The sequence below is a fragment of the Lonchura striata genome, chromosome 9 (assembly GCF_050655825.1).
Source record: "Lonchura striata isolate lonStrDom1 chromosome 9, ASM5065582v1, whole genome shotgun sequence".
In the NCBI taxonomy this organism is placed as follows: domain Eukaryota; kingdom Metazoa; phylum Chordata; class Aves; order Passeriformes; family Estrildidae; genus Lonchura; species Lonchura striata.
Window position 1 is genome coordinate 22,837,523 of NC_140711.1, and position 22,347 is coordinate 22,859,869.

Below are 22,347 nucleotides of genomic sequence, written 5' to 3' on the forward strand. Positions count from 1 at the left end.
GCTGGCACTGGGAATGTGGGTGCACGGGGAGTACCAGGCTGCGGATAGGAAGATGTGGATGTAAAGTATAAATGCCAACGCACCCAGGGGTGATGGGGCTGGAGGTGGGCAGTCCCGGGGCCGTGCACCCTCACGGGGCACGGCAGCACCGGGGCTGGATGGGTGTGTAGGGGCTCCGTCCCAGCGGCGGGGATCCGGCTCGGGGGCAGCGGGCGGGCCGGCACGGTGGCGGGCTCTGGGCCCCAACTCGCGGGCTGCCCGCTGAGCCCGGTGCCGTCCGCGCTGCTCCCGGGGCCGCTCCCGCGCCGCGGCCCCGCGGGGCGCCGGTTCCGGTTCCGGCGGGGCCGGGACGGCGGGCGGGGCGGGGCCGGCCGGGCCGAGCCTGCGCCGTGCAGCCGGGCGGCGCTGGGACCGGAGAACAAGGGGCGCGGGGGGACCGGGCGTGCGGAGGCCGCAGCCGGGCCGGGGCACGGGCGGGGGCCGGGCCGGGACCGGGGGTCCGGGCCGGGGCGGCGGAGGCGGCGGAGGCAGAGGCGGGGGCCTGGCGGCCGGGCAGGGCGCCATGGCGGCGGCCGAGACGAAGATCATTTACCACCTGGACGAGCAGGAGACGCCGTACCTGGTGAAGCTGCCGATCCCGGCCGAGCGCGTCACCCTCGGCGACTTCAAGGGGCTCCTCAACCGCCCCAACTACAAGTTCTACTTCAAGTCCATGGACGACGACTTCGGGTGAGCGCGGGCCCGGGCCCGGTCCCCCGGGGCCACGCGTGGAGCCCGGGCCCCGCGGGCCTCCCCGGGGAGCAGTGCGGGTGGCCGGGGAGCTCCCGCCCTCGCGGGGCCGGGCTGGGGCTGGCTGCCCCTCGGCCCCGGCAGCGCCCCGGGACGGCGGGGCCGGGACCCCCGGGATGGGGAGGCGCCGCTCGTGCCCGGCGCGGGGCCGGTGATCCCGATCCATCTTCCATCCCCGTTGCCTTTCCTTGGCGAGGATGGGGATGGTGACCCCCTTGGGCTCTCTCTGGAGGGACGCGCCCTCCGTGCACCCCAGGACCTCACCTGTGGGAGGCTGGAGGTGATACCCCCGTGCACATTCTCTGGGGTTCGTTGTCCCTGGGTGCTGCCTCCGGGGACAGCCGCACATCCTCGGATCCCGCATCTGCTCTGGGGAAGCTGCGCCATGCCAGCTCCTCAGTGAGGGAGCTGGTGATACCCTGCTTCAGGTGCCAGAGGCACCTTGGAGAAGACCATCATCCCCATCTGAGGGTCACTCCCTCCCGTACTCAGGATGTTTGGCCAACACCTTGCCTGAGGTGGTCTCACCCATGCAGCCCACACTGGGGTGTCGGGGATGGCATCCCCAGGTTATATCCTGCTCAGGACTGTCACTCCCCACCAAAAGGGCCTGGGCATCTCCCACTGTGCCTGCCTAGGGAAAGTGCCCCTTGCTCCCTCCTCCAGAAGGGTGAGCCACCTCCATCAGCCCTTTCCATGGAATGGAGTTGGGGACAGTTTTGTTTTCCTACCATCCATTTTGGGGAGGGACATCCATTTTGTCAGCTTTGTCCTCTGCGTCTAATTTTTGGGAAGAATGTGTAGAGAAGGCCAGCTTTGTCCTCCCCTACCTCCATGAAGAAGGAGTGAGAGCTCTCCATGTGCTGCCCATCTCTGAGCAGGAGGTGTATACAAGACTCACTGTACCCATGTACATGTCCCAGTCTCAAAGTGAGATGTCCCGTGCTCCATCTCTGGTATAGAAGAGGGGTGCAGCCCTGTCTTATATCCCATCTCCTGCAGGGCAACTCTCTTCCAACAGTGGTGTTTCCATCACTTCTTTTGTGATGCCCTTTGGTTCCTCCCATCGCAGGTGACTCATTGGAGGTGAGGAGGTATATTCTGTCTCTTGTTTGGATGTTGTACTTGCTTATCTTCTGGGCAGCCCCTGCTGTCTCCTACCTGCATAAAGTTGGTTAACGTTCTGGGGAGCAAATACCATGGGAAGCCAGCTCCCTGTAAGACCCTCTGTCCTCACTCTGTTTTGTCCAGATTTCCTACATCTGACTTTCCTTTAGCCACTCTTTTTCCATCCTGGGATTCTCTTGGTTTCTACAACATGTGACTCTTTACCATTTCTAGCACTTTGATGTTTGAAGGAGTGGTGTGATACTTCCTCCTCTGAAGATCTGGTGTTTAGAGTAGGTCTTATGCATGGAGCTGGGATTGCAAAGTGTTTTCAGTTTTATATTCTTCCCAGTGTCTTCTCACTGCACCAGATACCTCTCTGGGCTGTGATTTTGGCTTGTACCCCATGTTGAACAGGGCTTGGCCTGTTTGGGACTTGGATGAGATCTGTGTGGCTGCCTCAGCAGGGGGTGCTCTCCCCTCCTCAGCCAAATTATCCCCGTGCCCAGGTTCCCGTTAGTTTGGGAGGTGCCAGCTTTCAGATGAGGCTTGAAATTTGGAGTCACTCCTTTGACCGCAGTCTGAAACGCTTTGCTTCCCTAAATTCCTCCTGACCCAGTGGAGAGCTTTAGTTCTCAGAAGCTTCTCCATTCTCTCCTGGCAAATAGAAGTCTCCAGCCTTCATTTTCCATAAATTTCCTCAGCAATATCAGTTGTCTGTGGATCGTTTCCTGTCCCTCAGCTGTTTTATAGCGTTGGGTGCTATGAAACAGCTGCCTCTCCCTGTCTCGGAGGGGACCATGTTCATTGGGGGGAGAAGTGACTTCTCTGTGCATGCTGTTTGTAAACAAATGCTTTGGGATCCTTTGAAATGTTGTTCTTGAAGTGAATTCAAACTTGTCTTGAATGAAACATTGCCATGTGGGTGGGAGAGTGTGCAACTATAAACAAAGTTTAGTAATAAATAGCAGCGTCTTGCATTGGGAAGAGGGGTCTGGTGGCAGTGAAGTTTTGTGCTGTGTTTTTTCATCCTCCTCTATCTCTTTAAGGTTCTACAAGAGGAGCTAGATGATAGATTAACAAAACTCAACAGTAAAGCAGCATAGGGAGTTATAGTGGGTGATAGCAGGGAGAGGGGAAAGTCACTCAGGAAGACACCACAAGATCAGTTGCGTCAGAAATGTATGGATGAGATTTTTGTTGTGACCAGCCCAGCTAATTTCTTTGGGAAGCGTAAACCACTCTGGAAGGGAAGGCACAGCTGACAGGGGGTCAGGGCTGTGTGTAGGCAGCCTGTTCCTTGGGGAAGTCCTGGGCAATATAACTTGAGCAGTTGGAGCAGTGTGTGCAAGGCCTGGGGTGTGAGAGAGAGAGCAAGCCTTTGTCACCATGGATGCTTCATCAGGAAAGCTGTCTCTGCTGCTTTCCAGAGAGCTGAAGAATGTGCTGGTGGTTGGCTGGAACATGGTGGGAACAAGCAGAGCAGTCCAGCTGCAGCCTTGTCTCTGAGAAGCCCTGAAGCCCTGGGCAGCACACAAAGTTTCATGATCCCTGGTAATTGATGTCCATGAGAAAGTGAGCCATTGGCCTGCAGGGAGAATCAGAGACAGAAGGGCAGGAGGCACCTTGGCTGCTTGACTGCAAATGCATGGGCAATTAGTGAAAACTAGACTGGAGGTTAACAATGGTGGCATTCAGAAGCTGTGTGACAGGGAAAAGCATTTCTCTCTCACACATATATTCCTCTCAGCTCCTTCCCTGAGGGGATTCCCTCAGGGTGCCTTCTGTCTGGCTTGTGCTGGGCTGGTGTCTGTCAGCTGGGCAGTGTCCAGGAGTAGGACCCAGGTTAAAGCCCCCTCAATGAGAGAAGAAGTAGATGGCCTTAGGGCAGCTGATAAATGAGGAGGAGGCCTGCAGCTCCCATGGTTCTGATTTGGACCTTCTGCTGGATCCCTGTGGCATAAACCAAACTTTTCTTCTCATCTTATTAGGAACACAGACATCTCACCTTCCAGAGCCAGCTGGAGTAGAATCTCCAATGTTTCCTCTCACCTCTGTAGCCCAGTCTGAATCTTTCTCACTCTTCCTCCTTTTTTCCAGGCTGTGGATCTCCAGTCTGGTATTCCCTTCAGCTAACCCCATCCCCAAAGCAGTATTACAGCCTCAGTCTTGGTGTGTGGGATTTTTCATTCTTTTGTTTATCTTGTTAATATTTGTTTGCTCTGAGAATCAGAGTTGTGATGGAGCAGCTTCAGTGTTTACATCTCCTTGGAAATGTGAACTGAGGTTCCCCTGGGTGGCTGTGGAGTTGTCGGGCTATGGCAGGAGTTAGTGCTCAGCTTCAAATAATTAAGACCCCAGAGTGGTGTCACTTCTGGGTGGCAAAGAGAAGAAATGAGAAGAATTCCTGCACCTGGTCCTGGGGAGAGGAGTTGTGAGCAGCAGGAAGGCTGCAGGGTTTTGTTTCCTGATGCAGTGGGCTGCAGCTGTCCATAACAGGGTGCAGATATTTGTGCCCTTGTTGGCTTTGTGTGGTGCTTATCCCAGAAATGGAGGTACATGAAGGTTGGCTGATGGATGGTGTGAGTGTGGCAGTGCATGGATGTAGTAGACTCCTCTTGGACCTGAGATGCTCTGACCATGAAGCGTGGAACTACCCTTGGCTGCTAACACTGCACTCATTAGAGGGGGAAGGTTTCTTCCTGCAGCTTGAATCTTTTCATTCAATGTTTCACAGGTAAGAGCTGTGCGCTGATCAGCAGGAGAGCACCTTCGATAAGTGCTGTGACTGCTTTAGAGATCCATATTCTCTATCAGACCTCCCCCAGGTTTTTCATGGGATTTTGAGCAGACTTTTTAATTTTTTAGTTTTTTCTTAATCAATAAAATGGAATTTCTAACTGTGCTTTTTTTTTGTCCATTTGACACTGGGAGCTTCTTGGGCAAGCATTTGTGTGTCTCTTAGTATGACAGAGCTCTCAGTTCCGTAAAGGTGCTGCAAGAGCAGGATGGTAAATTCTGGGCACCTGTGCAGTTGGGAAGGGAACAACCATGCTGATGGTCTGTAGTCTGTAGTTTGCCAGGACATAGGCTTCAGTCATATGTGAAATGTTGTCTCCTACCCAAGTCCGTCATGAGAAATGTACATGGGCAGCGTGGACTTCTCACCAGCCAGGTATTGTGCCCCGTTGCCTCAGCTGAACTGTTTGTTTTTTTCATCTGGTACAACTCTGAGAATATTCATATATCAGCTGAAATGTGATTTCTTTTGATTAGTTTTTTGTTTTTTGGTGATACTGCTCATTTTCTATTGATCAAAATGTGTTCCCACAGGGGCATGCTAAAGTTTAAGCTAAACTTTTCGGAGCATTTTAATGAGTGCAGTTTGTGTGTCCAGGTAAATCCTTAGCACTTGGCCTAAAGTTCTGCCTTGTCTTTCCATAAACTGTGGACTGCCTGAAAGTTTGAATTTATTTTGCCCATGAAGAAATCACTTTTGTGATCATTTCACTTATCTTTACTTGGCCACCTCCCCTCTTCTAGACTGGAGAGCAGAAGGGCCCCATTCTTCTACAAGGAGACCACTCCTCCCTCCCATCCAGGTTCTGCATTGCTGGGAGAACACCAGTGATCTGAGGTACAGTGGTGGGGTGGTGCTGCTCCTCCTGCCACTGCTGGTTTCTCCCTCTTGCAGGTCTCCATTCCAATTTTAGTTTCACAGCTGTGGTGAGTGATTCCTTGGTCTCAGCTGTGAAGTGAAAATTGGTATCCAGCTAATCACTGGCCCAGTATCTTATCCAGACCTGCTTAATTATCACCTGCTCTCCGAAGCTGGGTACGAGGCAGTGATCAGGACAGTGCTCTGGAGGCAGAACAAAGCGGGCGCTGTGGGAATTCCCAGTGTAGGGGTCAGATGCCATTGGTATTTGGCGGCCTCATCTCTGCACATGTGCATGAGGAAACGCGTTGATGCTCTCTGAAAGGCTGAGTGATTTATTTTTATTGCAGGGTCTTTTTGAAATTGATACCAGCGGTGACTGTCCTGGCTGGAAATGCTGGGAGCTGGGGAAGGGATCCTAAACTTAATAAGTAGTGTCAGTTTCCAAGCAGTGGTGAGCACTGGCATGGTGCCTCTGCGTTTCCTGCTAGCTCTTTGTAGCATGTGTTGGGGGAGTTGTTTTATTTTGATTTTGGGAACTTTTTAAAATTTATTTTTAATTGGAAACTTTTGCTGTGTCCAGAAGACCTTTGCTTGTCCCATGTGTCTGATGGAGACTGCTTCCATGTCAGCATGAATTTCATGCTGGGAGAGGTTGGCAAGAAGTTTGTGAGTGAAAGGGCCTACAAAACTCCCTTGCATGCGCACATCCTTTGTGGTGGTCTAAGTGACAACATTGGCCTTCGCTTTTTTCCAGTTTCTAGTCAGTCCCTGTCCATTCCATGTGGAGGGGAGCAGTTTACACATGAAAGGCCACAGCACCCCATCTGTTGTGCTCCAGAGGATGTGTTTCCATGCCTGCTGTGAGGTGAGCTGCCCTGATTAGCAAGGGCCCACCAGCAGTTACTTCAGACATTTTACATGTAGGTTACTGCAGCCTGTGCCTCTGTCTCCTGAGCTGCTGAGGATTTGGCAGAGAGCTGCTAACCACTGTCTGCATTTGTGCTGGGGAGTTCCTGTAATGCTGCCTGTGCTTGGGGTGGCCCATGGACACTGGAGCTGATTCTGGCTGGAGCTGCTGCTGGAGGCTTTTTCCAAGTGTTGTGGTGGTGGCGGCTACAGCAGTGCCAGGGTTGAGGTGAAGATGGAGATGGTTAGTGGACAGTATTCCCTGCTTCCCTGGATTGTATTGTATGTGCCTGGCCCTGTTGTCCTGCTGTTCAGACTCAGCTATTACTGTCTCTGTAGGTGTCCAGTGTTCTCAGTTGTGGTTGGAACTGTGCTCTGAAGGCCACATTGGATGGCAGTCACAGCCTGGTTTCTTTGCCCAGGGGTGGTGTTTGGAAAGCCAAGTTAGCCAAATCAGGCTGCAGACCAATTTCCCCAAGGCCTTGTGTGTCCTGTGCAAACAATGAAGCTTTACAACAGCTATTGAACTAGTTTGCAGCCAGAACTGGTCAGAATTTTTTTTTTTACTGAATGTATTTTCTCCCAAAATATGGTGTCATGTTGAAGCCAGCATTTTTCTTGGAGAGGCATTGTTTTCAGTTATGTGTTTGATGGGAATGCTTCTTAATTTTAAGCCTCTTTTGTCATTTCTGAAAAAAAAAGAAAGGTCAAGAAACCTTTACTCAACCATGTGAATGCAGCTGTTTTGGTGCAGTTCAGTATTCTGAAATCATCTGGAGGACTCTGATCCTCTGAATTCCAGCACAGAGCAAAAACCTACCTTGATGTCTCAGAAATTGCTGCAAAGTAAATCAGTGTGCCCTGGCTGTGGTACAGCTGTGCTCCAGCATGGTTCAGCCTTGGAGGTCATGGCAAAACACCATAAAAAATGGCTCATAAACCACCATAATTTGGGTCACAACCTGAGCATTTCTTGTTGTTATGGTAGGATAGTTGTGGCCCCTCTGGTCATTTTTCTGGTTCCTGCTGAGATACATATTTTTTCTAAAGTGAACTCTAGAATTTCATCTAGAACTTTGCCATTCCCAAATCTTAGACACTGGCTCACCCACAAGGTGGGTACTGGGTGGTAGTAAGCAGTGATGTTCCTTCCTACATGGCTGCAGTGAGAGCAGGATGTTGCTGGGGGAGCTGCATTTCATAATGGACTCTGAGAAGGGAGATGCTGGCATGCAGGGGTGGAGGTAGATGGTCCATGAGCCCAAGGTCATTGTGCTTGGAGGACTGAATTTTCAGTAAGTCCCTCTTCTCCATCATGCTCCTGGCTTCTTTCTCCTGTGATTTCTTCACCTAGTCTCCTAGCAGGTGTGAATTCCTCAAGGTGGAGGCTGCCACCCATCACTATACACGTGGGGATGCTCAGGAAAGAAGGGTTTGTGAATATAAGCAAAGAAAATCTGGTTTCCCCTGCAGCTTTTCTGCTGCACACATGGGTTTGGCTTCAGTCCTCTGTCAGAGTGGGCATCAGGCCCTTCATCTAGACTTGAAAGCTGTCTGTGTAGAGGTGTAGGGAGCATAGTTGAAATTCCTGAAGTCCTTTTTGAGCTCAGTGTACTTAAAGGGCTGGGAAGCCTCTTCCATGTCTGCATGGCAGTTGCTGAACTGTTCTGAGCTGAGGGTACGTGCTGTAATGAATTGCTACTTCTCCACCCTTGACTGCACCCAAATAGGTAGAATAATGTTGTGGTTTAAGATATTTGATTTGTGAAAAAGCCCATGAAGAGGAGCTGGGCTTGCAGAGCACGGCAGATACTGAGTCTGCAGGAAATTGCCCTCATGTTGCACCAGCTTTGCATCGTGTTGCACATCTGATGAAGCAGCAGTCAGGGCTGTGTGTTTTTGGTGTTTCCTATTGATTTCCTCCTCTCTCCATCCCTTGTTTGTTATTCAGAGCCTGCCCTTCTGACCTGTGCTGGATGGATTGTTGTTTTCCAGAAGGGGGATGTGGCACCACGTGGCTGTGTTACTGTTTGTCCCGCTGGTGCTGGCTTGTAAGGCAGCAGCTGGCAAGTTAAGTAAAACTTAATCCCGCTGGTGGCTGCCGTTGGAAATTTTTGGACCAAATCCTTTTGTAAAGGCTTCTTGGAAGGCGTTTCAATAAGGTACAAATAGGGGAATTAGTCTAATCTCTGTGACTTTGTCTGCTTTGTCCATGTGCTTATCTGTGTAATGCCATGGTGGCCTTAGGAGAGAGTGTGAGCTTTTGGGCTGTGGTCTCTGAGGACTGCATTAGCTCGCAGAGCTGAAGCATTAGTGTTTCCCTGAGTCCCAAAGCTCTTGGTTTCACTTGTTTCCATTACTATGTTGTTACTACTGTAGCACTAATATTAAACCCATCCAGGAATGGGCTGGAACTCTTGGGAGGCTTTGGCAGGCAGAGATGCCTGGCGCTGACCTTCCTGTGCTGTGTAATTCTGTATCGCAGTGGAGGGTTGGGACTGTATCCGGTATTTATTAAAGGTGACATGCCAGAGACATTGTTTTTTCAGTCACAGCTAGCTATGGAAGGTAGCAGAAGCAGCATTTGGGTACCCTGTTCCACTAAATCCTTTGTGGTGATTATCACCTCACTGGGGTACTTGTCCTTGTGTCTTGCTGGCTAAAATTTGTTAGGATGTTAAAGCTGGAGTAAAAGAGGGTGCAGTGTGAGCAGGGACTGAGTTGCTGCAGTGGGAGTCTGTCCTTCGGGTCCTGGCTGAAGACAGAAGCTGAAGTGTGAAAGGCTTCCTCACATGTCTTGGAGCAAAGCTCTGTTTCTGGAAGAGCTGTCACTGGCTGCTGTGTGGGAAGGTCTTTCATCTGCTGGTTTTTGACCTGTCCCTAGGGTTTGGAGAGGAATTGATTTGCTATGTGGCCCCTCTGATCACTGGCAGCTGTCTCTGTGATAGGCTGGAAATTCTGGGTCTGGTAACAGAGTTTGTGGCCTTTTCCTTGTTTGCTGGTGGCTACAGGCTGGTTCTGGGGACAGCAAGAGTCTGCCAGAGGGGTCTGTGTTTCAGGAGCTTTGGCTCTGCATGGATTATTATACCAGGGAAGCTGGTGTTAGCACAGTAACCTGCTCCTGTCTGGGCTTCAACTCTTTCCCTCAGCATTACTCTGACTACCTACTCATGGTCTTTTTGTGTCTCATGACCTGCAAGCAAGTAGGTTGTCCCCTGTACACTGCATTGTGCTATGCTGTTGTTGTTGACAGCCAGAGCAGTGTCAGCAGCAGGTGACAACCTTGTCTTGGTGGCCTGATGCCATCAGGGCAGGGAGAAAGTTGTTGCAGTGCCAATAGCTGTTACCTGGTTGGCCCCAGGGAGCAGCAGCTTCTCAAACTGAAGCTTCTTCCAGAAGCTGTGATGGATATGCAAACTCCATACTTGTGTTTGCATACAGCTAACCAGCTGTCCCAGTTCATTCAGCCCTGCCTAGCTCAACCAGTATGTTAGTGCCATTCACACAGAGACTGCCCGTGGGCCCAGATCGGGCTATGCCATGCTGAAAAATCCATACAGGGCCTCAATGCATGAAATCTTGCTCTTGCACTGTGTTCATTTGAGTTTTCTTACTGCTTTTTGTGACTCTGAGAAGGGTGGATTTTCATGGTTCTGGCTGCAGAGCTGAGTCCCTTATGGCAAACCTGCCTTAGACCTAGAGCTGGTAAATGCACCTTTAGGTCCCAGAGGTGGTTTTGTGAGGTGGATTTTTCTTCTAGATTAAAAATGTGTTGTTTCAGCTGGGGCCAAAAAGTTTGACTTGGGAAAACTCTTTAAGGCTATTCCTTGTCTAGTCATCCTGGAAGTGTCAGGGGACTTTGAGGATGTCAACATCTGCATCAGTTTAGGGTAAACTCTGGGTTTCCCTGAGGCAGTTGCAAACTAACACAAGGTGTGTAATATCTCTGGCAGTGTGCATGATGTTGGAGCTGGGTCTGACTTAGCTGTGCCATGTAGAAGGGTTTGTAGATGTGAGGTTGGGTCTGTGTCTGGCCATGTTGACTGTAGGGTCCAGCTGTGCTCCTGGTTGATCAACACATGGTGTTGGTGCGAAGTGTTTGTGGTCACTCTACATGTAGCTTACAGGAGAGATGCTTCAAGGGAGCTTGCTGTCAGTTTTGCAGATAATTAGGTAGCTCAAAATCAGAGTGGTCTTGTAACTTGACTTACCAGCAGATCCACAGACACAGGAAATGGCCCTATTGCAGTAATAACATGTGATGAGTATTTCTGGACTGCCTTTGGGAATAGCTAATGTGTAGAATGACCAGTTCATGGGATATTTACAGACTTGTAGACAGGTTGTGCACCCTTCCCCTGCACTCTTCTGTCCTTGAAGGACCTAGGAGTTGGCAGTTGTGGCTTTGAGACCCTCCACAAGAGAAACATTCCATGTCATAAGATGGTGATTTCTGGAGGTCAATGGTCATTACCCAACCTTTGGTGCAGTTGTCAGAGACAGCTGATGGAAGGTTTTGCATAGTATGTGGCAGGGTCAGGTCCAGGAGTTCACAGTGTCAAAGAAAAGCAGCAGTTGGACCTGGTGCTACAGTGATCCAAAACACTGTCCTCTTCTAAACTAAGGGGAAATGTACCCTCTTGTTGAAAAGGAAGATGATTCCTGGTGTAAAGGTGAATCCTGGTAGGACCTGAACTGAATTCTGTACATGGCAACTGTGAAGACTTTTAATTTACAGTGTTGTATTGGGTCCTACTGTATGGCTTTCATCTGCTTTCTGGACCTCTAATTGAGAAGGTTGTGTGCCAGCACGATTGATTTGGTTGGGACTTGAGCACCTTTCTTGTATCTTTCTTCCAGAAGTTGAACAGTATTTTCATGCTTACTGGGTTGTTGGCTGGAGGGCAAGCCTGGCTGGCCTGGTGAAGGATGCTTGGTAGGTTACTTGTTGTATTCAAGGGTTTGGCCCTGTGTCTTGAATAGAGTTTGGTAAATAAGACTAGTGTTAGTGAAACTGATGAAGTATATTAAAGGCTACTAAAACATGATCTATTTGCTGTTTTTTTTAATACAATGAATTTTTTGTACGATCCACTGCATGACACTGTCAGAAGCAGATGATGAAGAAAAACAATTAAGTGTCCCTGGCCTAGCAATGGTTAGAAAAAATTGTTATGAGTGTTCAGACCCCTCATGTTCTCTTCTGCCTCCTGCAATTTAGGACTGGAGCGATGTAGTATAATTGTTTGCCCATTTTTCAGAGTTGTGCCATAGCTTGTGATCTGGGACAGAGTTCTGTCTTTGCCACCATGCAGCTGTTGTGACTCTTCTTTGCGTGAGTCCTTTTCATTGTCTTTGGCAAATGTTTTGTGGTGAAAGTTTGTTGTGAGCTTTATTAACAGCCTGTTGGTTTTATGGGGGTTCTCTGTATGTCTTACAGACCCAGTTGGCAGAGCTGTTGCTGATGGCAGCCCAGCTGGATGTGCAGAGTAGGTGCAGCCATCTACAGCCTGTCATGCTTCAAGACCCCTTCCCATCGGGTAGGAGGTTGAGTCGGTTTCCTGGAGAGACTCTTGCAAAATTGTTTATGCAAGGAGAGAGTAATGTGAGCTGGTCAGTATCTTGAGGACAGAACACATGTGGAGCCTGCTTTGTCATCTCCTTATGGAGATCTGTCATTAAATTAAATGAATTATTAACATGATGGGGGGAAATGAACCGTGCTCCTCTTCCCCACAGACATCTGCCTTGGTCTGTGTGGTCCCAGATCTGCTCTGGAGGTATCAGCCTGGCAGAAGGGTGCTCCTAGAGCATAGGGCTGGTTCTGGGCAGGGCTGTTGTGCTGGCAGCCCGTGATGAGGAGGTGCTAGTGAGCAGACTGCTCTGTGCTTCCCCAGGTGTGGAAGTCTAAGCTTTCAGACTTTGTTTCCCACCCTCCCCCTCTTCCCAGTTTCCCCCTCTTCTCCTCTCCTTGGTCTCCTGCTGAGTTGATGCTTTTCCAGGAATGAGCTGTACTGCTGGCCCAGCACATTCCACAGCAGCAGCGCTTTCTTGGCAGGAGCCTCTCTTGCTGTTAGAAAAAGCAGGATTGACTTGGTGTCCCTCAGCTGAGGGCCAGAAAAAGAAGGCCTGGTCTTGCATTCTTCATGGTGCATGCAGAGCCTTCACAGGCATCACGGCCTTCTGCCTTGGTTGTGGTGTATGTGCAAACCTCACCCTGTCCCCCCAGCAGCCCTTGGGGCTCTTTGCAGCTCCTTACAGTTGTCTTAACCAGTGTGAAGTCCCTGAACATTGTAGGGGAGGCTGTTGCTTTTCTAGCCAGCCTAGAAAGCTGGGAGTGATTTCTCACTCATGGGAGGTGCAAGGAGCTCACTGTGGGGCCCAAACACCTCATTCACAAGCTTCTTGATAAGCTGGTGTTGTCCTATGCGTTTTGTGACCAGCAGTAGCCAGATAAACCCTTTGTCCACCTCTGCACTATTTTCACCTTTCTCCCTTTCCCTCTGTCGGCAGGAATTGTTGTTTTGCAGCTCTGCCTTGTGGGCTCTTCCTGTTGTTCGTGTCCAGATGGAGCTAAGTGTCACAGCACACCAAGCCTCCCTACCCCGGTGCACTTGCTGTCTGACATTAGTGTGAACCACAGCAACCACATCAGGATTTTACCCTCATACACATTTATGTCTCGTATACATCTCTGACTCGGGCCTCTTTGGGCCTGTTTCCTCTCCCACCCTGAATACAAGCCCAGCTTTTGGCCACTGTTACTATGTGTGTGGAATTGTCTCCATTCCCTAAAGGTCATTTCTGCAGATGTTTAACCTCAAATCTTTTTTTCTCACAGTGAGTCCCTGCACTTGTCTTGTATCTTTGTGTTGTGTTGTATCTTTAGTCAAGCTTTTAGTTACTGAGGAGCTGAGACTGAGCTGGCAGCATGAAGAACCTGACTTGGCTTCTACTGGAAGTTCCCGTTTGTCCTGATTTCCAATTCAAAGAGACTGAAAGTGTCACTGAACCTTCGGGGGCCTGCAGAATGCTCTCTTTGATGATGTCTGAAAATGTCCTTGCGGAGGTTGGAAGCATCGAGGTTGGAAGCATCGCTTGGGCAGGGCAGGATTAATTAGCGTGGAGGTGCCTCCTGCAGTCCCCGTGCAGCTTCCTGCTGCCGCTCAGTCGGTGCAGAACAGGCCTGTCGGGCTTGTTTGCAGAGCAGGGCTGCAGCCAGATGGTCACTCTGGGATCAAGGTGGGAGGGGCCGCCAGGGCTCTGCACTCACCGTGAAATCAGTCTGTAGCTTTGCTTTGATAAGTACTGCTCCTGGGCACGCCTCTGAGCCTGGGTGGCTCCTTCCTAAATGCCATTCCTTTTCCAGTCTTTGGACTGGGTGAACAGGAGGTCTGATCTCTGTCATCTCCCACACAGTAATACCTGTAGAACTGAGCACAGGTCCAGCTGGAGCCAAGCGTTGCCCAGACTTAGGGGCTCTGCTTGTTCTGGTGTTTGTCTGGTGGAGTGATTGCAAATGTGTTGATGAGGGCTTCTCAGGGAAAACAGTTGGCATCTTGGATGTCTGTTCAGCCCTTGCCTGACTGATCATGGAGGGAAAGCACAGAAAGCTGGGGATGGTGCATAAGGAAGCTGTGGGGGCAGCAAAGTGAACATGCTTGAGGGAGGCTCTAGGCCCATAGCAGGGGGACTGGGACTAAATGATCTCTAAGGTCCTTTCCAACTCACACCATTCTCTAAAAATGAAAGAGCCTGCTCTTGAGAGTGCAGGTATAGCTTGAAATGGAATGACCTTTGAGGACTCCTTGTGATGCTCCCTGGACTTGTTAGGAAGGCAGGGGTGGCCATTCCTGCACAAGTGCAGAGGTGTGTTACTGTTTTGGTGGTAGGACAGCTGCTAACAGATGATTTGTGCTTCTTGAGTCTTGAAAAGCACACCATGTATGCAAAGGAGTTCATGTTTACAGGGGGTGCAGGGACAGACGGGACAGCAGGTCTGAGAATGAAACCATCGACAAATCTGCATTTCCCCTTTTACCTTTGCCTTGTGCTGCAGCATAGAGGAGCAGTGCGGAACACCCTGTCTGGGGACTTGGAAGGGGAATTAAATGTGAGAGTGACAGTCTGTTTATGGTCAGAGAGCCCTTCTCACCCCAGTGTAATGCAATCTGTACTCCTCTTCTTTGCACAGGAGGTGAAAATACAGTTAGGGAGACCAAGGAGTGCATTAGCTTACAGAGACAGACAGCTCAAATCCTCTAATCCTGTTTGAGTCATCCTGTTTGCCTGCAAAGCCCGAGGTCTCGCCAATACACATGTGATCACTGCCATGTATATTCTTTGGTTGGGTCTCTAGTACTTGGGTGAATTTTATCCCCTTGGGAAATACACATATCATATCTGGGCTTAATCTAACAGGCACATATTTCCCAACTGAAATCCCAACACTCTTAGAGAATTGCCCTGTCCAGTTTTCTAATCTGGTGAAATGGCTGTAGAGCTCATCCCTGTAGCTTCAGCATTATCTTACAGAAGAAAAGAGGATTTTTCTCTGGAGCCAGGAGCTGCTCATATTTGGGTAGTAAAATATGAAGGTGCTCCCTTTTGCTATACAGCATTATTAATCTGTACAATCTATTGGAAGCGAGACATCCCTACCCTAAGGGGAGTGTACTAGAGGTCTTGAAAATGAGATCACATTTCTAGTGTGTAAATCCCTGAAGCTTTTGCTGTTGGGTAGAAGTGTTTCCTGATGGTTTTTTTTTTTTTTTTGTTTTTTAGGTTTTTTTTTTCCTTTCTTTGTGAGCTGTAGGAGATGGGGACTGTTAAGGTTACAGGAATGACCAACCTAATTGTGCACTTCGGGAATGTTGTAAGAGAAGATTGTTTATAATTTAATTTCTGGGCTTTGCACTGTTGGAAAGAACGTTGCTGCTCTGTAAAAGTTTTTCCTCTTAACAATTTAGCAGACCTCTTACTTTTTTCATCTGCTCTACTAACATTGCTCAGTTGTCTTCTCAGTCTTTGTACGTCCCCTGTTTTTCATCCTGGCCATCAAGCTGTCCAACATGCTAGAGAGGTCCCCAACCCTACCTCCCTTCTTGGTACTGGCTCCTCTGATGCCAGATCCAGCTTTTGTGTTTACCACCATGTCTGTGATTTCTTCTCTCTAGTATCCTCCCCACTGCAAGCCCTTGGATAGGCAAGTTGGAGGACAGGACTGCCAGAAACAAGCAGTAATTGCTGCTGAGCTCCAAGCCTGCCTCCAGGTCTGAGGTTCAAATCCTGTGGAAGCCTTTGTCTGTGCCTCTTGGATTTCTTCTCTTGCTGGGCTTGTATTACTCCATCAGAGTTCTTCGCAGGGACCTCGCTGTGGCTAGCGGATGCTGCTCAGGAGAGACCAGAGCTGGTTGAAGCTAGAAACTCACTTGTATCCACAGCCTCAGCCAGGCTGGAGGCCACCGAGGGGAAACAAGGAGGCTGGAGCAGAGCAGCTGCGCTGGCGATGTGTGCGCAGCCGGGCTCTGACACGGCGCAGCCGTCTCCACGGCTTGGGGTTTATGGCCTCCTTTCTCTCCTGTGCACACTCTCTTGTTCCCCACCTTCCCTTCATTCCTAGGACATGACTCTATGATATAAAATACCCTCTAATGTCCTGAGCCAGGCTGGAACTCCCCAGAGAAGGCAGCGTCTGCCTGCCTGTCCCTCATCCGCCTCTGCATCCGTGTTCCAGGCTGCTAGCTGCTCCCACCGGGAAGGCAGCGGGAGGGAAACTGGGAGCATGGCACCTTTCCAGACGGTGGGGAGAGGGTCTGCTGGTTCCAAAGGAGGAGCTGGTGGGAGGGTAGGGATGGAGCCAGGGTTAGAGCTGGATTTCCTTTGCTTCCCTCCCTGCTGCCGGGTTGTCCCTTCCCCTCCCCCAGATGCATGAGAGCAGATGTGCTGCTTGTGTCAGCCCTGGCAGCCCCCTCCGCACACCCCAGCCGGGCTCCTGAGCAGCCAGAGCCTCGTCCCCTCCTCCTCTTCCTCCTCCTCCTCCCCCCGGCTTGGCCCCGTGTCACTGGGGATGGCGGTGGAATCATCCGCCCACTCGGCCTGCCTCCCCTGTAACCCTCCCTCCTTCCTCCCTCCCGCAGGTCTCTTTGTTGGAAAATTCAAGGCAGATGAGTGCCGGGGAGCGCTGGGCCTGCGTGCCAGGCGCTGAGCTGCAGCTTGGCCTCGGCATGTGGCATGTCTGCTGGCACCAGGATGGGAAGGGGGCTGGTGAGTGCCCGACTGCAGGGCAGTTCTCTGGGCAGGGCAGCAGGAGCAAGGGTCCTGGACTCTCACTCGCCTGGGCATGTTGCTTCCACATGAAAGGATTTTTTCCGGGCCACCATTCTTAGCCCGCTTGTACCCAGCCCCCAGCAGGACATTGGAACATTCAAAACCTGACAGTAAACTCAAAGCAGTCCCTCTGAAATCAACATTAGGCAGATGTTTTCCCTGGGCTCTTGGAAAAGGAAAGGCTTGGTGAGAACCAGAGAGCCTGAACTCTTTCTGGGTCTGCTCTTTCAGGAATCCCGGGCTCTGACCCCATCAGGTGGGGGCTGTTCACAGCACATTCAGAGGATGGCTTTCCCTGCCAGCACATCCGCGGGACAGTTTCATCTCATGGCTGTCTCCCCATTCAAGCGCAGAGCAGAAACGTGGCACTGCTCACAGCTCCCCCAGAGGCTGCTCGCTCGGTGGCTTCTGACGTGTGAACCTGTGGTCGTGTCCGTGCAAGAAGTGTGACTGGAAGAGTGGTGAGAGGTGGGAGGAGGAAGGCTGCAGCTAGGCTGAGGCTGGAAAGGAATGGAGGAGGAAGGCTGCAGTTCAGGCTGAGGCTGGAAAGGAATGCAGGGCATGAATAGCTGGGATGGTGTGAGGGGTGATAGATGTGAGCAGCGCTGCAGAGATATTCCTGCTCAGCATGTGCCTGACTCCAGCACTATCAGTTTTTGCTCTGTAGAGTCTAAATATATAGTCCATTTTGCTCTGGTATCTAGGTGATAAATAGTGATAAATAATGTAGTGGCTGGGGAAGGAGGGAGAAAACTCCTCCGGGGTGGAGCTGACCCCTGGGATGTCTGGGGCAGCCGCAGGGTAATGAGAGTGAGGAGGGACCAGCTCTTAGGACAGAGGGAGCTTGTTCTCCATCAGGCATTGCAGCTGAGGCTGAATGGGCGGGTCTTGGGGTTGGTTTCCTCTGTCCCCACTGAAAGTGGAATAGTTGACTTGTGCTGAGCAGTTGGTCACCTTAACCCAGCAAATATATCACTTTGTCCCTTCACCCACAGGCAGGGCTCTGTGTCCCTGAGCAGGCGGCATGTAGCACTGAAAATTGGCTCTGCCTGAAGTACTCTCTAGGAATTGGCTGCAGTCCAGGCTGCTGGCGACAGTATGAATGGATGCTAGTGCAGCCAGGGCAGGGTGCACGTGTGTGTGCACTTGGAAGTGAGAAGACAATAACTTGCTTGCATTGGAAAGGGCTGGTCTGGGCACCAAAGAGGGTGGGTCCCAAGAGGACTGCCTGTATTTTATATTCATCTGGGCTGCAGGGGCTTTGGGCAGAGGCTGGCACAGAACATGCTGAAGGAGCATCAAGCTATCAGGGTTTTAATCCATCGTCACTGCTTCTTTCCTGCTTTTCCTGCTTCTCCATCTGTGCAAGAGGATTTAACACACATCTGGGAGTGGATTAGACTGCTCAAACCATGACCTCCTCATCTGTGCCTTCTGGGGATGGGTTGCCTTTGTGCAGTCTCTTTGCTGGCTCTCCAGTTTGTCAGGGATTGTGAGTGCCAGCTGCCAGCAAAGGCCTGGCGACGCGCTGCCTTTCACCCCGTGGGACGCCCTTTGCTGAGCGTGTGTGACACCGGTGCAACCAGTGGGGCTGGCAGGGTGGAGCGGGCTTGCTCCCCAGGTCTAGGCTTCTAGCACTGTTCATTTGCCTTTTGCTGATGCCTTGTGAGTGTTGGCAAGCCTTGTGTCCTGTGTTAAGGGACAGCTGGGGTAGCTCTTGGCATACCAGGGAGCACAGCCAGGAGCCCAGAGCACCTGTTTCTCCAAGCCCCAGTGTGCTGCGACTTGATGGCACTCTGGGGCAATGGGCCACAGCTCCGTGTCCCACCTTTGCATCCTCTTTGATTCCCTGTGAGTTAGGGACTGGCTTGGGGACCTTTCAGAGCTGTTGATAGGATTCTATTTCTGAGTAGTGTTAGATACTTATAATCTACTTACTTTTAATACATAATTTCTCTTTGTTTCACATTCTTTACTTGGTTCTTTTTTGTTGGACTTTCTCCCTACCCCCATAATTTATTCACTATCTAGTTACTTCATGTTTTAAGCATAATATGTGTCAAGCTACCTTAAATATAGGTTAGAAGGGGGAACATATTATCACAAATTAATTATAATATAACTTTGTATTAAATAAGAGTGCTTTAAATATTGTCATTGGATAGAAAAGGAAATGAACTTGTTAAAGCCTATTTTGGTATTTGATTTATCAAAGATAGTAGTAACTGAATCTTCAGAATCAGCAAGTTGTTTTGATTGCAGATTATGTGTGGAAAAAGTATTTAGGGGTCCAGTGATATTTATAATTTAAAAAATAAATTTTCTTTCTCTGAAGAAAACTGGTGTTTTTTTTTTTTTTTTTTTTTTTGTTGTTTGTTTGTTGTTTTTTTTTTTAACTCCTGGGGAAAAAATAAAGTCAGTGCTTCTTTCACTGTGAAGGCTGATAATAATGAAGCTGTTTATGTAATGCAGGGACATGACATTATGGCACAACTATAAAGCTTGAAGTGATGTTGAAATATTATGCATGTAATTAAAAAGCAGCAGTATCATTTAGCAGGCAGCATGTTTCATGTATTTCACTTTCATCTATTAGAAATCTTTGGCATAGTTTGTGATTCTTTCAGATCATCATAAAGAGGCTTAAATTATGTATTTCTTTAGAAAAAAAGCAAACTGGTGGAAATATGTCTGCTGGAAATACAGTACAGTAGAAACAGTCTGGGAGGTTGCTGGAGTGTGTGGAAGAACTTCCTGATACAGTGGGGAGGGAGCCAGCTGGGGAAGGCACACACTGGACTTGTCTATGAACAGAGAAGAACTGGTGGATGATGTGATGGCTGGAGGCTGCCTTGTGTACACCAACCACAACATGATAAGAGTTTTAGATTCTCAGAGAAGTAAGGAGGAGGATCTGCAGAACTGCCACCTTGGACTTGCAGAGGGCAGACTTTGGCCTGATTAGGGACTTGGTTGACAGAGTCCCTTGAGAGGCAGTCCTGAAGGGCAAAGGAGCCCAAGAAGGCTGGATATTCTTCAAGAAAGAAATCTGAAAGATGCAGGAGAAGGCCGTCCCTATGTGCTTGAAAGACAAGCCAGTAGGGAAGAAGAATGACCTGGCTGAGCAGGTAACTTTGGCTCAAACTCAGGAAAAAATAAAATATTTTACCTTTCTGAGAATGGGAAGCAACTCAGGAGTGCTACAAGGATGTTGTGAGGTTTTGCAGGAAGAGCTAGAAGGGCCAAAGGTGAAGTGGAACTTGCCTGGCTACTCCTGTTAAAGACAATTAAAATGTTTTTACAAATAATGTCAGGGCTAAGAAGAAGGGCTAAGGAGAATGTCCATTCTGTATTGGATGTGGGGGCAAACAGTGACAAAAGGTGAGGAAATGGCTGGGGTACTTAATGTCTTCTTTGCCTCAGTCTTTAATAGCAAGATCAGCTGTTCCCAGGGTGCCCAGCTCTCTGGGCTATGAGACAGGGACAGGGAGCTGAATGAAGCCCAGGTAATCCAAGAGGAAATGGTCAGCAACCTGTTTAAACACACAAAAGTCTACGGGGTCAGATGGGATCCACCCAATGATACTGAGGGAGCTGGTTTAAGTGCTTACTGATTCACTCTGTCATTTACCAGCAGTCCTGGTCAGCCAGGGAGGTCCCAGGTGACTGGAAGTTGGCAAATGTGATGCCCATCTACAAGGAGGGCCAGAAAGAGAATCCAAGGGAATTACATGCCTGTCATCCCTACCTTAGTGCCAGGGAAGGTCATGGGACAGATTATCTTGAGTGCCATCATGGGGCATGTACAGAACAGCCAGGCAATCAGACCCAGCTAGCATGGGTTTTGGAAAGGCAGGTCCTGCTTGACCAGCCTGATCTCCTGTGACAGTGTGGCACAGTTAGTGGATGAAGGAATTGCTGTGGTTGTTACCTACCTGGGCTTTAGTAAAGCCTTTTACACTATTTCCCACAGCATTCTCCAGGAGAAACTGGCTGCGCATGGCTTGGACAAGAGCACTGTTCTCTGTGTAGAAAACTGGATGCTTGGGCTCAGGAGGTTGTCAGGAATGGAGATACATCCATTGGCTACTCACAGTGGTGTTCTCCAGGGCTCAGTAGTGAGGCCAGTCCTGTTTAATATCTTTATCAATGATCTGGTCATGAGGATTGAGGGCACACTCAGTTCACAGATGACTAAGTTGGGTGGGAGTGTTGATGTGCTGGAGGGTAGGACAGCTCTGCAGGGAGATCTGGACAGTCTGGATTGACGGGCCAGTTGCATGAGGTTTTGACAAGCCAAGTGCTCGGTCCTGCACCTGGGTCACAACCCCACACAGCTCTGCAGGGTGGGGGAAGGCAGCCTGGAAAGCTGCCTGGTGGGAAAGGACCTGCAGGTGCTAGTTGACAGTGAGTGAACATGGGGCAGTGTCTGCGCAGGTGGCCAAGAAAGTCAATGACATTGTGGGTTGTGTCAGCAGTAGTGTGCGCAGCAGGACCAGGACAGTGACTGTCCCCTGTACTTGGGACTGGTGAGGTCACACCTTGAACCCTGTGCTCAGTTTAGGGCCCCTCCCTTACAAGACAGACATTGAGGTGCTGGAGCGTGTCTAGAAAAGGGCAACAGAACTGGGGAAGGGTCTGGAGCACAAGTCCTGTGAGGAGCAGCTGAGGGAGCTGGTTGTGTTTACCCTGGAGAAAAGGAGGCTCAGGGTGGACCTTATCACTCTCTACAACTCCCTGAAAGGAGGGTGTAGCCAGGTGGGGATTGGTCTCTTCTCCCAAATAAGAAACAACAGGACAAGAGGAAATTGCCTCAAGTTGTGCCAGGGGAGGTTTAGATTGGAACATTACTTCACCAAAAGGGTCGAGCACTGAAACAGGCTGCCCAGGGGAGTGATGGAGTCATCACTCCTGAAGGTATTTAGAAGTTGTGTACATGTGGCACTTGGGGACATGGTTTGGTGGTGGCCTTGGCAGTGCTTGGGTAATGGCTGGACTTGATGATCTTAAAGGTCCTTCCCAACCTAAAAGATTCTATGAGTCTATGATATTCACCTGAATTTTACTGATTAGAATCAGTGATCTGAGGGATGAAACAGCTGTATGCACATAGAAAGGCTATTCTGTCTTTGGCTCCTCTTCAGGCTGCCAGTCATGGCTGTGGGCATAGGAACCTGTGTCCTAGCAGCAGGAGAGAGCTGCCAGTCCTCTCCTGCTCCATCCCCAAGGATGCCTGGTGTATGCAAATACCAATCTGGGAGTCTCCTTTTCCTTTTAAGTCCTGAACCCAGCTCTGACTGCCTCCTCTCCCCTCTGCAGGGTGGTGAAAGAAGAGATCTCGGATGACAATGCCAAGCTTCCCTGCTTCAACGGCCGGGTGGTGTCATGGGTAAGCAAGCCCCTTGCTTCAGTGTGTCTCAGCCTGTTTGTGCCCTCTCTGAAAAACACCCTTTGGATTTGGAGTGCCAAGTAAGGCACAGGGGGTGCTCAGTACTGTTGGTGTGCTGGCTGCTCACGAAGCTGATGAGCTGGATCCCCATACTCCAGTCCCTCAG

The 22,347-nt window shown here is 50.0% G+C and overlaps 1 protein-coding gene across 2 annotated transcripts in view; it reads left to right on the forward strand.

The window, feature by feature from the left end:
* Nucleotides 1–459: 459 nt before the first annotated feature.
* DVL3 (dishevelled segment polarity protein 3) overlaps nucleotides 460–22,347 on the forward strand; it is a 33,795-nt gene continuing 11,907 nt past the window's right edge. For both annotated transcript variants that reach the window (XM_085587947.1, XM_021544169.4), the window contains exons 1-2: nucleotides 460–729; nucleotides 22,112–22,181. In XM_085587947.1, coding sequence (XP_085444073.1) covers nucleotides 563–729; nucleotides 22,112–22,181 — 237 coding nt within the window. In that variant the 5' untranslated portion in view covers nucleotides 460–562. The remainder of the gene's footprint in view (nucleotides 730–22,111; nucleotides 22,182–22,347) is intronic.